At 34.6% G+C, this 15336-nt stretch overlaps 1 protein-coding gene across 1 annotated transcript in view; it reads left to right on the plus strand.

Moving 5' to 3' along the window:
• The first annotated feature begins 794 nt into the window (after positions 1-794).
• Positions 795-15336, plus strand: part of RSPO2 (R-spondin 2) — a 91499-nt gene continuing 76957 nt past the window's right edge. The window contains exons 1-2 of the mRNA XM_008064822.2: positions 795-1143; positions 6861-7049. Coding sequence (XP_008063013.2) covers positions 1134-1143; positions 6861-7049 — 199 coding nt within the window. The 5' untranslated portion in view covers positions 795-1133. The remainder of the gene's footprint in view (positions 1144-6860; positions 7050-15336) is intronic.

Here is a 15336-nt window from a genome sequence, read left to right on the forward strand (position 1 = left end):
GATTGAGACTCTAACTCAAAAAAAAAAAAAAAAAGAATTAGAAATCTGTACCTTTGTCAGGAATGAATGCATTCATCTAGAAGGAATTTATATTTTTTCTTGCTTGGCAAGGGCTAACTTCAGAAAGAGGGGAACACTTTTAAAAAGTGTCAGGAATATATTGAAAACAGATGGGCATTCAACACCTATATAAAATTCTCTATGAGATAAAATGCGAATACATGAATTTGATTTAGCAAAGGATCAAACTTAAGATATCAGGATTCACAAAAAAGGTCAAATTTACTTTGCAATTTAAGAGGAATACGAATCAACTAATTAGGATTAGTAGTAAAGAATTTTACGTATGTTGTTTTTCTCTCTTGATGTAATTATTAGTGATACAGGTATTACCTTGTTTTTGACTCATAATTTTTGTCTTTTAAATCCACATAATAGTTCTCTTCCTATCAAGGAGATATATGTGGGTTTGTGCTATAATAGGATCATTGTCTATCTCCCTTTTCAGGATTTGTAATCTTTTATGTGATATATTTCATCTTTAGAATTTTGGGTGGGTCCAGATTTAGAAAATTGTTTTGGTTGGAATGATGAGACTCTGGATCTCAGCGGGCTTCAAGGTTGGAAGAGTTGAAACTTACAGAGAGAGCAAATAAACATGGTCATCAAAGCTGAGAATTAAGATCTGTTTATTCACCTGCACACTTGAATTAAATCTCATAGCAATGGACAGAGTCATTCGACTTATTAAGATCCTGACTAAATAAATTACTCCAGTCGTACTTAAATGTCTGTTTTTGCTTGTGTTTAGACACAGAGGTTAGTGTAGTTAACATATCATGGGTGGAGAAGTTCTTGTTGAATTACTAAGCTATTGATTTACAATATGGAGAAGGACACTAACATAGTTGACACTGGACAATGGTTACTTAAACTGAAAAACCTATTTGAGCTTTGGGGCCAGAAACTTCAAATTGTAAAAATCACATGGACTCTTGTCCTTCAGCATTGAGCAGCATATGACTGAAGAGGACTGGAGAAAGGGGAGAGCGGGCATTTAGGTTGGGTATGGCTCACCTCAATTTTGCTTTAAGAGAATTCCTTGTGTGTAGGGTTATAAAGATATCTGAGATATGGACTTCGGTAAGTATTCTCTAATTCATTTTCCTTGTTTAAGTCTGTAAAGGTTCAAGTAAACAAAGCAACGCTTTTAATGCTTTTAAGAATACCTTTTTTTAAACAAAAGTAGGGCACAATTTGTTGACTCTGAAATATTTGTGGTCAAGATGAAAGTTGGCTTCTGATACATAAAAACAAAACAAAAAGCCTTTAATTTTTGTTGATTCTCTTGGTTCTGTAATTCTCTTTCCTCCATACTTCTTACTATGGAGTGTGATTTATGGTGTTAAAGAGCTTTAGTTTAACTTTTGAACTGAAAGTATAGCTTCAACTTAGTTTGTGATGACTGCAGGGCACAGTGCTTTCTCCTTAAACCATTCTGTGTACTTATAAACCTTCCAAATTCTCCTTTTACTTACAAAGCTAAGTTTGAGATTTGGATAACTTAGATATTGCTTTTTTAAAGTCTGTAGTTAAATTCAAGAGCAGAAGGTAGTCAGCAAATGCCTCAGACACGTTGTAGAGGGCTCCATGGTGTGGGGTGGGATGGCTTTCAGTGTAGCTCAGCCAGCAACCCCTGCTTTTGCCGTAGTCTCCTGGTTGCTCATATTTATGGGATGTCTCTTTCACAAAAGAGTCATAAATTGCTTCTCTAAATATCATTCCATAGGCCTCTGTGCTGAAAGTTGGATTATGTTCTTGGACAGCCCTGAAATGAAAAAGAATCACTTTCTACTCTACCCACAGCCATTTCCTTATACAGCCTCTGAATATTCTCAATTTCTATTCCTCTTCAGTTTTTTGCATTCTCTACCCTGCTTCCTTCATTTTTTGCCCCTTTTACACAGAGAAGTTGCACTATATTCCAGCTTTTTGAAACTCACTTAATGCATTACTAAGAACAATAATAGAATAAAACATCTTCAGAAGGACGCTGAGGAAATTTTAGACAGTATAGCCTAATTTGCAGCCAGCTATTCAAAAATGCTTTATAAAGAATAATTATCTAGACAGAATAGGGTGTAACAAAAATATTACAATGTGTGTGATAGGAAAATTAATTCATTGATAGAATGTAGAGTGAAGTAGGGAAGGGTGGGTCTGGGGCTTCATAACTGTCCAAGTTGAGAAATCAGGAAAACCTGAGATATGAGATTAGTGGAAGACCCAGAGTGAGGGTTGGAATCAAGTCCATAGGAGGTGATATTATCACAGAAGCCAGAGGAAGAAAACTTTCAGCATTGTAGGCTTTTGAAGTTGTGGGGATCAGAAAGTGAGAATGAGGTCTTGAGGATTAGAAAACTGGTTGTAGTCTTTATAGAAGTAGTCTTGGAAATAATTCAGTAGAGGCAAGAGGTGAAACAGATACTTTCAAGAAATATGATAGTGACGTTTGGTTCATTGTTGTAGTGAGATGCTTGCAACTTGATTGAAATTGAACAAGTTATGTCATAGCATGTACGATATGACCACATTTATGAAAAATGAAAATTATATATTGTGTATATGCATATATATATATATATATCTGAAAAGTTGTTTGGCAAAATTTTACTAGTAATTATATCTAATGGGATGATTTTTCATCAGCATTGGTTCCCCAGCCCTGCTCCCAAAAACCACAAATTTAAGTAACAGGTATTAAATGGGAAATTACTTGGAAAGCATAAAAAGGTTTGCCAGCAAAAGAATGTCCAAGAAATAGATTGAATATGCAGTCAAAAGCAGATGAATGGTTGATAGGACAAAATCCTGGAATAGATGTGAAGATCTTACTGGACAATTCAAAAAAGCTATTTGATTCCTGTTCCTGAAAAACCTTGATTCTCCTTTGATTCCTTCTCTGAAAGGGAGATTAAACCCTGGTTTTGGGATCTCCCTGGGCAAGAGGCTATAAGACCAAATCAGGGCTGTGGAAGCTCAGGAGAAGGGAAGGCATTTTGTGGAACTAAAACCTGAGGAGATCTGCTGCAAGTGACTGACAGTACTGTCTATTGAATCATTGTAAGTAAAGGAATGATGTGATGTACAATGTACTCTGTTATATAGCTGCTCTCCTAATCACTTATGCTTGATATTAATTTTGATAGACAATAAGGATTATATGTAGCACAAACAAGATGTAGTCTTAAAGCTAAAAGTTTTAATAATTTTTGGTTTTCCTATTCTCTCTTCATTATTTTTACTGAGAGGGCTAACTCAATAAAACAAAGTTAATGTGACTTCATGTATCCTGTTATATTTATGACCTTGTTTGGTATCATAAAAACTAAAAGTTACAAGTTTTTCATTTTAGAAATTGTATTAATATTTCAGATGATATAGCTTCTAAATTTTGTACCAGATCTAGACAAAGCATTTATTGTCTTTGAAAGTACCATTTCTATCAATAGATGCAGAGAACTTCATATAGTTCATGTATCAATTTTTTTCTTTTAAGATGCTATTTCAACATTAGCTTAGTATTATCTTCCCTCACCTTATCTCTCCAATAGGTTTTTTTTTTGTTTAAAAAAAAAATTCAAAAGTAAAAAGTATTGGTGAGCACCTAATATAATTCATAGCATCTTCAAAAGAGATGTAATTATAAGTCTATATTATTCTGAAGTTATTGTATGGCCTCCCTATCAATCTGTTTTCTTTTTTAAAAAAAATGAGATGCAATTCACTTATAAATTGTGCACAGTAACTAAAAATGCACAGTATATATAGTACTTAGATAAATGTACAGTTTTTTGTGTTTTGCAAATATATATGTGTGTAATCAATATCCAGTCAAGATAAAAGCTATTTCTATCACCTGTTTTAGTGGATTGACTAGTGCCCCTAGCCCATTCGTGTATACCTGGAGCACTTGAATGTGACCTTATTTGGAAATAGGGTCTTTGCAGATGTAGTTAAGGATAATGATGAGATCCTGTGGAATTAAGACTCTAAATTGAAAGTGTTTTTATGAGACAGAAAAAGACACACAGAGATACAAAGGAAGGCCATGAGAAGATGGAGGGCAGGGATTGGAATGATGTTGCTACAAGCCAGGGAATGCCTGAAGCCCCCAAAAGCTGAAAGAGGCAAGAAAGGATTCTCTCCTAAGTCCTTCAGAGGCGCACAGCCCTGCTGACACCTTTATTTTAGACTTCTAGTCCACAGAATTGAGAGTAAATTCTTATTGTTTAAGCCATTGAAGTGTGGTGATTTGTTATGGCAACCCATGGAAACTAATGTATCATCTCCTAGATTGTATTGGCCCTTTCTAGTCAATCTTCAGCCCTAAAAGACATTTAGTTTTCTTATTTCTGCCACCATAGATTAGCTGTACATGTCTTTGACCTCAATATAAGTGAAATTAAACAGAACATACTCTTTTTATATGTATTTGGATTATTTTTATCAACATAATGTGTATGAACTTCATTTATGTTGCATAAGCCTGTATTTTGATCCTTTTAATTATTGAGTAAAACTCATAGCATGAATATACAACAATTTGTCTATTCTCTTCATAGACACTTGGGTTGTTTCTTCCTACTCATATTTTATACATTTCATGTTTGTAGCTGACACTGGCTTAGAAGTTATATATTCTATTACTATTTTTGTAATAGAATAGTTACTGTTTGGTAACTTGCTTAAGTTTTTTTTCTTTAAATTTTTATTATAAAGATGTGGGGTACAATTCAGGGTTAAGTATATAAACATTGATCATGCAGGTACCATTTTTGATGAGGTATGCCCCTCCCTCCCTTAGCAGTTTCCCTCAACTGCCAATCCGCCCCCACCCCCAACAGTTTCCCATTACTGCCTATCGCTTTTTTATAGCATTATAATTGTTCAAGGTCCTCTTATGAGTGAGAACATATGGAACTCTGTTATTTGTTTCTGTGATAAATCATTGAATGTGATTGACTCCAAATCCATCCAGGTTGCTGCAAAGTCGATATATTTGTCCTTCTTTATGGCTGCACAATATTCCATTGTTTATGTGTACCACATTTTTTTTACTCAGTCCAGCTTTGATGGGCAAAAGCATTTTAATTTATATGGACTTTCTTCACTACTAATGCGGAACCTTTGAATGCCTTAGCTCTGGCTTCCTTGTCAAGTCTTCCACGTTATCACTGTGAATATAAAATATTTATTTTCAAGCTCTGAAAATAAATCATTACATATATTTTAAAATCTATACTTTTATAGCTGTACCAACATTTTTCAACTTATATCATCACTATTGCTTGTTGCATTCTACTTTTTCAGGTTCTATTGTATTTTCTCCAGTATGTGCAGTTTATTTGTTCTTTTAGTGTATACCTTATTTTTTGATTAATATATTTCTTGCCTTTTACTGAAAAGATTTCTATTTCCCCCTCTTCTTAAACTATAATTTAACTGTTTATAGAATTATATTTTGATAATTTTTCCTCAGCATGTTGAAGTCTGTATCCTGCTATCTAACATTTATTGTTTCTGATTATTAGTCTGCTGTCAGTCAACTTTTTGTTCCTTTGTAGATAACCTGCTGCTCCTCCATGGTTTGATTTTATTCTTCAGTATAAATATACTGTGTTTAAATGCAGACTTGTTTTGCTGTCTATCAATTTTTTCTCTAAGAACTTTTGTCTTTAATTCTGAAAACAAATCAACCATGATTTCTATGAATAGTCTATCTTACTCATTTAAAAAAATTCTTCTGTAATATCTACTAATAATGGATTACAACGTCTCTATTTTTTTCTACATACTTCTTACCTTATTATCTTGTTTCATGCTATGGTTCTTTAAATGTTTTTTGGTTATGTTATTCCTTACTACTTTACCGGCCAACATGTGTAGAATTCTTTTTTTTAGTTTTAGAATTTTCATTTCATTCTAATTTGTACATTCTTGCTGTTTTCCATGCTATTTTGAGTCCTTCCTTTGTCTCTTCAAATATTCTATAATGATTCATTTTAAAGGCTCTTTAAGATTGTTCTCTTATTTCTGGTTCTTTAGATATGAATTTTCCTTATTACTGATTTTGATGACTCTTCGTTGTGAAGTTTTTCTTGTTCATTTTGATGTTAGAGTAGTTTTCTGTGAAAGTTCTGGGTCTCAGGATTGTAGAAAAAAAATCAGAGGATAGTTTTATATGTTTTTTACTCTGTGGGTTTTCTGGATCTGGACAGGTTTTCATGTTAACGTCTTGACTTAGGAACCCCATACTACAACATTTTAAATTTGGCTTCCACACTTGGATGTCTTGCAGGCTTGGGGTTCTCATGTCTCATGGGCTACATTTTCTCTCTCCTGTGCCTCCCTCCCCCTCTGTATCCTCAGTGCAAAGTTGGACTTCTCTTCTCTGGTCAGTTGCAACAGAGGGGTCATAGTATTTGTCATGAACAAACAGATCTCTCCACTCCTGTCTCCATAAAGGGAGCTGAGTGTCAACTCTTCACATGCATGTGTCTTGGCCTAGATTTAGGACCTTGCCATAAATCTTACCTCTGTTTGCTCTGACATCCCATGAGTCATTCATTTTCAGCTTCTGGGCTTGACTCTGCTTCTAAGTTTCCTCTTTGTTCCTAAGTTTGGTTGTGTATTAAATTTTTGGGGGGTGGAGATGGAGGGGTAGAAATGGAAGGATATTTTGTTCAGTATTTCTGTGTGAGTGGAGCAGACAGAAAATAAACATTTGTCCTTTCAGCATTGACCAGAAGTCTGATCATATTCATATTTAATGAATTTTTTTTGTTTTTCTTTTGCAGCTAGTTATGTATCAAATCCCATCTGCAAGGGTTGTTTGTCTTGTTCAAAGGACAATGGGTGCAGTCGATGTCAACAGAAGTTGTTCTTCTTCCTTCGGAGAGAAGGGATGCGACAGTATGGAGAGTGCCTGCATTCTTGCCCGTCAGGGTACTATGGACACCGAGCCCCAGATATGAACAGATGTGCACGTAAGCATTTGACTTTGTCCTGTTCTGCTGGCTGTGTGACTTAGGGGATGAGCTAAGTTGAAAATTTTGACCCCAAAAAAAGGTATTTTGTAATAGGTGATAGAAATATTCTAAGGTCAAACTTGCAAAAATGAGTGGGGTGAGGTTAGATTACTCTTACTTTACATTTTGAATAGAAGTATATCACACAGCCTCACACTTCTTATTTATAGATTTAAAAGATATTTTAGTATTTTTTCATTGCAAGGATCTCAAACATAGTTTGTTAGTCAAATCTTTGTAAGAAGTAGTTACTCAGTGCTTAAAAAAAAAAAAACCACAAAAATTTTTAAACACTTTATCCTGGAACTGTCTCTCTACTTTATCACAATTTCTGTAGCTCCCCCCACCACTTTTACCTGAGTTTATAATATCTGTTTTAGTCGAACTGACAATTAATATATGCATTTAATGTTTCTTTAAGCATCATCACTGATAAAGATGTATCTAAAATATTTACCTTATTTAAAAGTTTTCTGAGTTATAAGTTTAACAACCATAAAAAAGGTTAAGGATGGCATTTTGTACAGAGGCACGATGGTAAAACTTTTTACCTTTTAATCCAAAAATCACCTATAGAATGAGTCTCAGCTTCTAGGTCAATTGTAAAAAATGAGTTTTTTTAAAAAATGAGATATCAAAGGAACATCTTTCTTCAAGGTGCTCAAATTTTAGAAGACAGAGGATAAGGAAAAGGACATCATGAATAAAATGACAAATGATAAGCAGTTTAATTATAATTTAATATATTAAGTGCTGTATCAGGCATCATATACAAATCACTGTCATATAATTTTGCCATTAGCAGGGATCATTAAATCACTCGCATACATATATATTAGAGTGTCTCATATATATGCACATAAGAGAGAGAGTCCCATGTATGCGTATATGACTGTCTCATATATGCATATGCAAGAGTGTCTTGTGTATATGTTTATATACAAGAGTGTCTCGTATATATGTATATATGAGAGTGATTTAATCTTCCATGAATACACTGTGTAACTATTTAACTGAGAGAGTCTTTAGATAAGGGAAGTTTGAATGGCATCACCCAGACAATATTATTTTGGAAGGAGGCAGAACTAGTGGGTGGTGGCTAAATAAATTCTAGAAAGAAGGAACCGCATGTGCATTAAGATGATGTGTTTGGGGAACAAGAAATCTTGCTTTTTGGGATTTTGGCAAGGCAATCTTCTATTTTACAGGACTTGTTCTTCATTGCTGAACATTTAGTGTCCTTGGCCCCTGCTCATTAAGTGTACTTTGAATCCTCAAATCACTGTGACAGGCAAACATGTCCCAGAACTGCTCTCAGTACCTTCTATGAGAGCAATACCATCAGTAGATGAGAACCATTGGATAGCATATGCCTGTTGGGAGGTGTATTGGAATTGAGAATGGGGAGGAGGTTTGAGTGCAATTGATGAAGGTATTGGGTGCCAGGCTAAGAAGTCTGAATTTACCGAGGGTACTGAGCAGGCAGTGAACTAAGGAGACTGCTTTATTTAAGATAATTCTAGCAGAAGTGAGGAAGGTGAATTGGAAGCAAACGAAAAGTAGAGAAAAGTCATTGTAACAATCACAGTCGAAAATCTTGTTCTTATAAAAAGGATTGGGCGATGAATGCCGGAGGCTTTAAAATAGAACCAATAGGGCTTGGTAATTAATTGCATAGTGGAGAAGAGGGAGAATAAAACTTGATTGCAAGGTTTCTAGCTGAGGTGACTATGTGAATAATTTTACCATTAGCAGAGACAGAAATATTTAGACTTAGAAGAAATTTGGACCTTCTTTTATTTTATGGTATTATTTGGAATAATAGATTGAGGGGCACAACTCCTAACAAGTATCAATAGACTGGCTAATTTTTCAAATATGTATTTTTTCCCTAGGGTATGTGATTTGGGCTACCTCGTAGTTGGTCTCTCATGGTTTATGAGCTTCTGGAGAAGGGATAGGGTTCACCTTAAAGAGATTCCTTTTCAGATCGTTTTACCTACCAACAGGGGTGGTATGAGTCCATGACTATTCTGTGCATTTTCTGTCCTATACTATCAGTGCAGACAAGTCATACCATCAGGAAGACAAGGCAAGAGTGTGGATGGATAGAGGCATTTATTCCAAGTTCTAGACTAGCATCATACATCCTGTGTGTGGACAATAGGCTGGCCACATAATGTATTACTTAACTGGGACACTGAGAAATGAAAGGGGCTGCTATTAATAACCATACAGATACAGTGGATGCAAACTAGGTTGTCCTATGCAAACTGGTATGAGTTGTCACTTCAGCAATACTTTATAGTGTATTGACAGAGAGATATGCCCAGGCAGGAGTTAAGAAGCACATGCTGGTTGCGTTGATCCCCTTTCTCAGAAATAGAAAGGAGAGCAGTGACTGTAAGTCAGCCTTGGAAAGAGAATCTTTGTGTGAGAATGGGTTTGCTCTGGTTATACTTATTGTAAGTGAATGCAATCAATGTTGGCGTTTACTGACCTAGAAGAAATCATTACTTACCTGGTACAAGCGGGAAGTGCTTATTAGCAGGATTCCCGTGAAGCAAAGTAAAAGTTGAGAATTATTTCTTCATTCTCAGTATATGATTTTGGATGACCATGATTCTTCCATGCCAATTATTTGCTGTTTTAAATAGCTACTTTGCAAGTATTGCATTGTATTTGTGTTCCATTAAGAGAATAAGAAATATTTAAATTGGAAAAGCTGTCATAGACTTAGAATTTGAAATTATATCCACTTTTTGTTAAGAGATTATTGTTTGACAGTAATGAAGAAAATGACACCTTAAGCAATAGTAGCTTAAAAAATCCTCTAAGTGCAACTTGCCTATTTTCTAATCATTAGAGTAAGATTCCAAACGTAAAGCTATATTCTTCTTCTGAAGAAAGACTTGCTCTCTGAAATGTTGTCTGAGTCTGAATTCTTGGTACACACAGAATGAAGCTTATAAAATTCAACTATGTTTACGAAAACCAACGCAATAATTACTTGAGGAAGGCTGTGAGTCTATATACTAAAGACACTAGAAGCTACCATTTTCCCTGAGGCTATGTTAGGTGTTATTTATCTCATGTTTTCTTTCTTAGTCATTGATCAAACTCATTTAATAAAACTTTACTTTTTAAATTGTTACACATATTCCTTGTAGAACACTTAGAAAGTAAATAGGCCTTTAAAAAAAAAGTAAAAACAAACAACTTCTCAAAGATGACAAAAGTTAACATTTTGGCTTCTGTCTTTGAGTTTTGTTTCTGTGGGCATTTATGTTTTCCCCCCACTTTACAAATGTGTCATTGTGTTTTATAACTTATTCTAACTTAATGCATTATAAACATTTTTCTTGTCATTAAATATGGTCACATGTATTCTACTAAATGGATATACCATTATATATTCAGCTAGTTGCCTATTACAAATTTGCTTTTAATTTTTCAATATTATAAGCATTTACCTGAAAAACATTCTTACATAAATTATTGCTCTGTCATACACACACACAAATTTTTACAAATTTGCCTGATTCGTTTTTGCAAGATAAACTTTTAAATCTAACACGTGTTAAAGGCTTTTGGTATGTATTACCAAATGGCCTTCTAGAAAAGTTTTATGAATTCACACTTTGACTAACAGTAGACATTTTCCTTTGCATCTCGCTGGCTGTTAGTGACAAAATGTATTTTAAAAAGTATAAAAATGCATTTCTAAAAACATGCTTTTCATTGATACAATAAAATTGAATGCTTTTTTTTCCTATGAGTATTGGCATCATAGGAGTTTATCAGAATCACTTTCCCCTTTTTTTATTTGTCCAACTGTAATATTTTTAGTAATGAAAGAACTGTAAATGAAGTGTCACACAGAATTCTAAGTACACAAAAATAAATGGAGAGTTTAATGAATGGTCACACACACACACAAATGAATGGTCACAAGGTAGATACACACACACAACCTACACTGAGGATAAGAAAGAATATTAGCACTGTCCACTTGTCACTCACTACTGTCTCCCCTTTGGCATAAGGACTATCCTTACTTGTAACAAAAACCCATATAGAACGTTGTTCACAGCAACACTATTTGGAAACAACCCAAATGTCCAAAGATATTTGTATTATCTAAGATAATACAGTATATTAATTAAAAGAAATAACTATATACAGAAGTGGAAACAGATGAACTGCAACAAACATGCAACAACAAAGATAAATCTCACAAAATAATACTGAATGAAAGAAGACATAAAACTATTGTATACATTTACATAGATTTAAAAAATAGGCAAAACTAATTTGTGGTGTTACAAGGTAGGACTTTGCTTCTCACTGACATAGTTTGATTGAACACCTACTAAGTGCCGGCTTTGGTAATAGGTATATGGAGATACAATAGTGAGTATCTTAGCTTCTGTTCTTGAGTTGCTTATGGTCTAGTGTAGTGATCCTCAACCAAGTGTGCTCTTGTCCCTTAGGGGGGGCATTGGTAAGGTTTGGAGACGTTTTTGGTCATTATAACTAGAGGTGCTACTGGTATCTAGTGGGTAGAGGCTGCAGATGCTGCTCAACATTCTGCAGTACACAGGACAGTCTCTTATAACCAAGAATTATCCAACCCAACTTGTCTGTAGAGTCAAGGTTGAGAAACCCTGGTCTAGTGGAGAAGACAGATAAATAATCAATGCAAAGTAGTGTGTTGTAAAAGCTGCTTATTATTTAGCTTCCATTCTGTGCCAGCTTTACTGTTAGATGTACCTTTTCTCGTTTTATTTTTTAAATGTGTGCAAAGTGGGTTATATATTTCTATTTCCTGGATAAAATTATCCACACTGGATGGGTAAAGTACACTTTGTAGAGCTTGGAATGGTAGCAATAAAAAAAGACATTTATGAAGACCGTGAATTTCTTCTGAATTAATAGGATTAAGCAAGGTAGGTAGAAAAATAGCATGAAAGTATGGAGACATAAAACATCATCTGTTATTAGACAAAATGCAGGTGGTTGAGTACAATTCCATTATATAAGCAGAAATGATACTGGTTAGGTTGGTGGGGACTAGATCATGACTTTCTGAATGACACAAATAGTCAATGAAGGAGTCTAAGTAGGGGATGACAAGGATATAGTTTTCAGATGAGTTAAAAGGGCGTCAACAGTGGAGGCAGCAAGATCATAATCTACGTTAAAAAGAAAAGTGAAAACAGCTATCTCAGTTTGACCTACCCTGGCCAATTTATCTAAAACTTGAATTTTCTTTATCCAAATATATTCTTTCTTTCTTTTTCCCTCATCAGGTTTCCCTCCCTCCTTCATTCATTCTTTTCCTTCTTTCTTTCCTTTGCACTTAGCAGTTAACTAACATACTCTATATTTTACTTATTTTATTTTTTAACTCTCTCACTAGAATGTAAGTTTCAAGAGGAAAGGGATTTTGTTCTGGTTTGTTTAGCCCCTTGATATGCATAATGGTATTTGACACATAGTGGGTACTCCATAAGTATTTCCTGAATGAATAAATAAATCAAGGGTAGTTATAGGGGAGATAGAGAAAGGAAAATAGAGAAATTGACTCAATAATCAATTGGAGAATGTTGGATGAAGGTAAAGGATGAAATTAAGATTGCTTTTATGATTTTTGGCTTGGGAGCTAAGAAGTAGAACTTATCAAGGTACAGAATACAGGAAGAACATAATTTACTTGGAGAAGGTCATGAAGGTGGAGAATGTTTGATTTGGGACATGTTGAGCTTAAGGTGATATGAGACGTCCTAGTGAAGATATCAATGGGCAGTTAGATGTGAGACTCGAGACCACAAGGGGATAATGAACTGAATCATTGGCACAAAGAAAAAATAATAGGCTGTGGGGGGGAGTTCTGAGGATTAAATCCTGAAGAATGATGACATTTAACAGTAAGTAAGGAGAGGCCAGTGGGAGAGGTAGTGATCAAGTCACTAGGAAAATAGAAAATCAGAGGATGATGTCCCAGAAGGCTCGAGAAAGAGCAAGTCATCACAGTTGCACTGCTTAGACAATGGAGTTGTGGAACTTTAAGGGGAGTCATTTCATTGTTTTGTTGGGTCACTATCCTGATTGCTGTGGTTTTGGGGAATGCGAGTATGTGAAATCATAGGGAAGAAGTCATAGTGGTTGTGTAAACTTGTTCTCTTCTTTCTCTGCTAAACTTAGTTAAAAAGTGTGTCTTGATAATAGCTGAAGGCTCATGGATCAGGGGTTGAGGTGAGTGTAGGTGTGAGAGAGTGAGAGGGAGAAAGGGAGAGAGAGACAGAGATGGAAGGAGGCTTGACCAGAGATGCGCCTGTAGAGATGGGGAAAGAGAGGATGATGAAAAAAACAGAATAGGTGGGGAAATTAACCTTGGACAGGAACACTTATTTAATCAGCATTCTGTGAAGTTATCTACCCATGTCAGTCAAGGTGAAGTATTCTTTTATTTATTTATTTTTTATAAAGAAGATGCCAGAAATAAGAAAATTAAGGAAAAGGGACCAGTAAACGATTGTAAACCTCCAAATTTATGTATAGCAATATGATATATATTATTTTCTTACTAGAGGAAGTATATTTAATCATTTATAAGCAAAAAATTCCAAAAATGAGATATTTCACAATTCTGGGTCCAGTGATTTTGCTAATTTTGTTTGAACTAATTCTGCTACACTTCATGGTTCTTCCTTTTGTGAAAAAATATACTTAGGCTAAGAGTATGCTATATTTTGTGTTTTTGAAATGAAATATTATAGTGAAATGACATGGGTTTAAAACTGGTAATTTTGAACATATAAGAAAAACCCAGTTAAATATAACCATTCATTAATAGATGAACTCCAAAATCAGTATTTAGGTGTTTTTAAAGAATTACTACATATAAAGTACAAGTACCTTTAGAAACACCTGTCATTTTTGAATGATGCAATTTAATGATGCATTTGAGAAAAGGTCTAAGCATTTTAAATGAACTAAAAATGTTTAAAATATTTTCAATAAAATCTGTACAACTATGGACTACTACTGTTTCTCTTAGTAACATATATTCTGTTTAATGTGTGTTTGAATATCTGTATAGAGGCAGACCTCCAACAAATATCTCGATGTAATTCTAGTATGGGATTAGAGAGTCTTTATTTAGAAGACACAGATGTTCTGGAGCCTATCAGGTTGCATGCGAAACAGATATAGAATTAGATTGTATGATATGGTACTGTTAAATCAAGTGCTGGTAACACAGCACAGGATGACAGAGTAGGTGAGTTACATAGTTACATAAGGGATCAAAGATGGGAGAAGCTAGTGGTTAGGCTATAACCATTGTAAAAATTTGTGAGGCTTAGCTGTTTCTGCTTCTTTCTTTGCCAACTAGCCTGAATGGTGAGGAGGTGGAGAGTTAGGGGCAGTACAGTTTGATCCTGGGATCAGAAGGAAAAAATGAGGGGTGAAAGGACCAGTAACAAGACCTGATAAAAGACTGGGAATGATCAGTGATTGATGTTACACTAACTAAAGACAGTAGGATTCAAATTTAGAGACTGTATTCTGATTACATGTAAACAAAACTACAAATGTTCATTTTAAAAAATATCAGCCATTTTCTTTTTTTTTTTTTTTTTAGTACAAGAGTATTTTAGAAATATACACTGCAAAAGTCTACTTACTTCTCTATTTTGGCAGATAAAATCAGGATTTTTTAAAGTTTTATTTTTATTGTTTTTTTAAAAAAATTTATTTTAAAGATGTGGGGTACAATTCAGGATTAGGTATACAAGTGGCCATCGTACAGGTAAAGTCTAGACCTCCCTTTTGTTTCCGCTTTGCCTTGGTTTGAGAACAGGTACTCTTATTGATGTTATGTGTCCCCTTTTCCTCCCCTGACATTGTCCCGCTACTGCCAAACCCTTTCTTATAGCGTTATGATAAATGTTCAGGATCTGTTTATAAGTGAGAACATGTGGTACTCAATTTTTTGTTTTTGTGATAGATCACTGAGTATGATAGACTCTAAATCCCATTTATTTTTTTTAATCAATATTTTTTATTATGTTGTGGGGTACAGTTAAGGGTTAGGTATACAATTATGTTTCATTTAGGCACCCTGTTTATAAGAGGTGTTTCTCCGTCCCCAGATAGATATTTGCTACTGTTAATCCCATCTCCCTCCCCCCCCATAGTTTCCCAGTACTGTCAGTCATTTTCTTATAGTATTACATTG

The sequence above is a fragment of the Carlito syrichta genome, unplaced genomic scaffold (assembly GCF_000164805.1).
Source record: "Carlito syrichta isolate Samal-C Ts95f unplaced genomic scaffold, Tarsius_syrichta-2.0.1 Scaffold308074, whole genome shotgun sequence".
Classification (NCBI taxonomy): domain Eukaryota; kingdom Metazoa; phylum Chordata; class Mammalia; order Primates; family Tarsiidae; genus Carlito; species Carlito syrichta.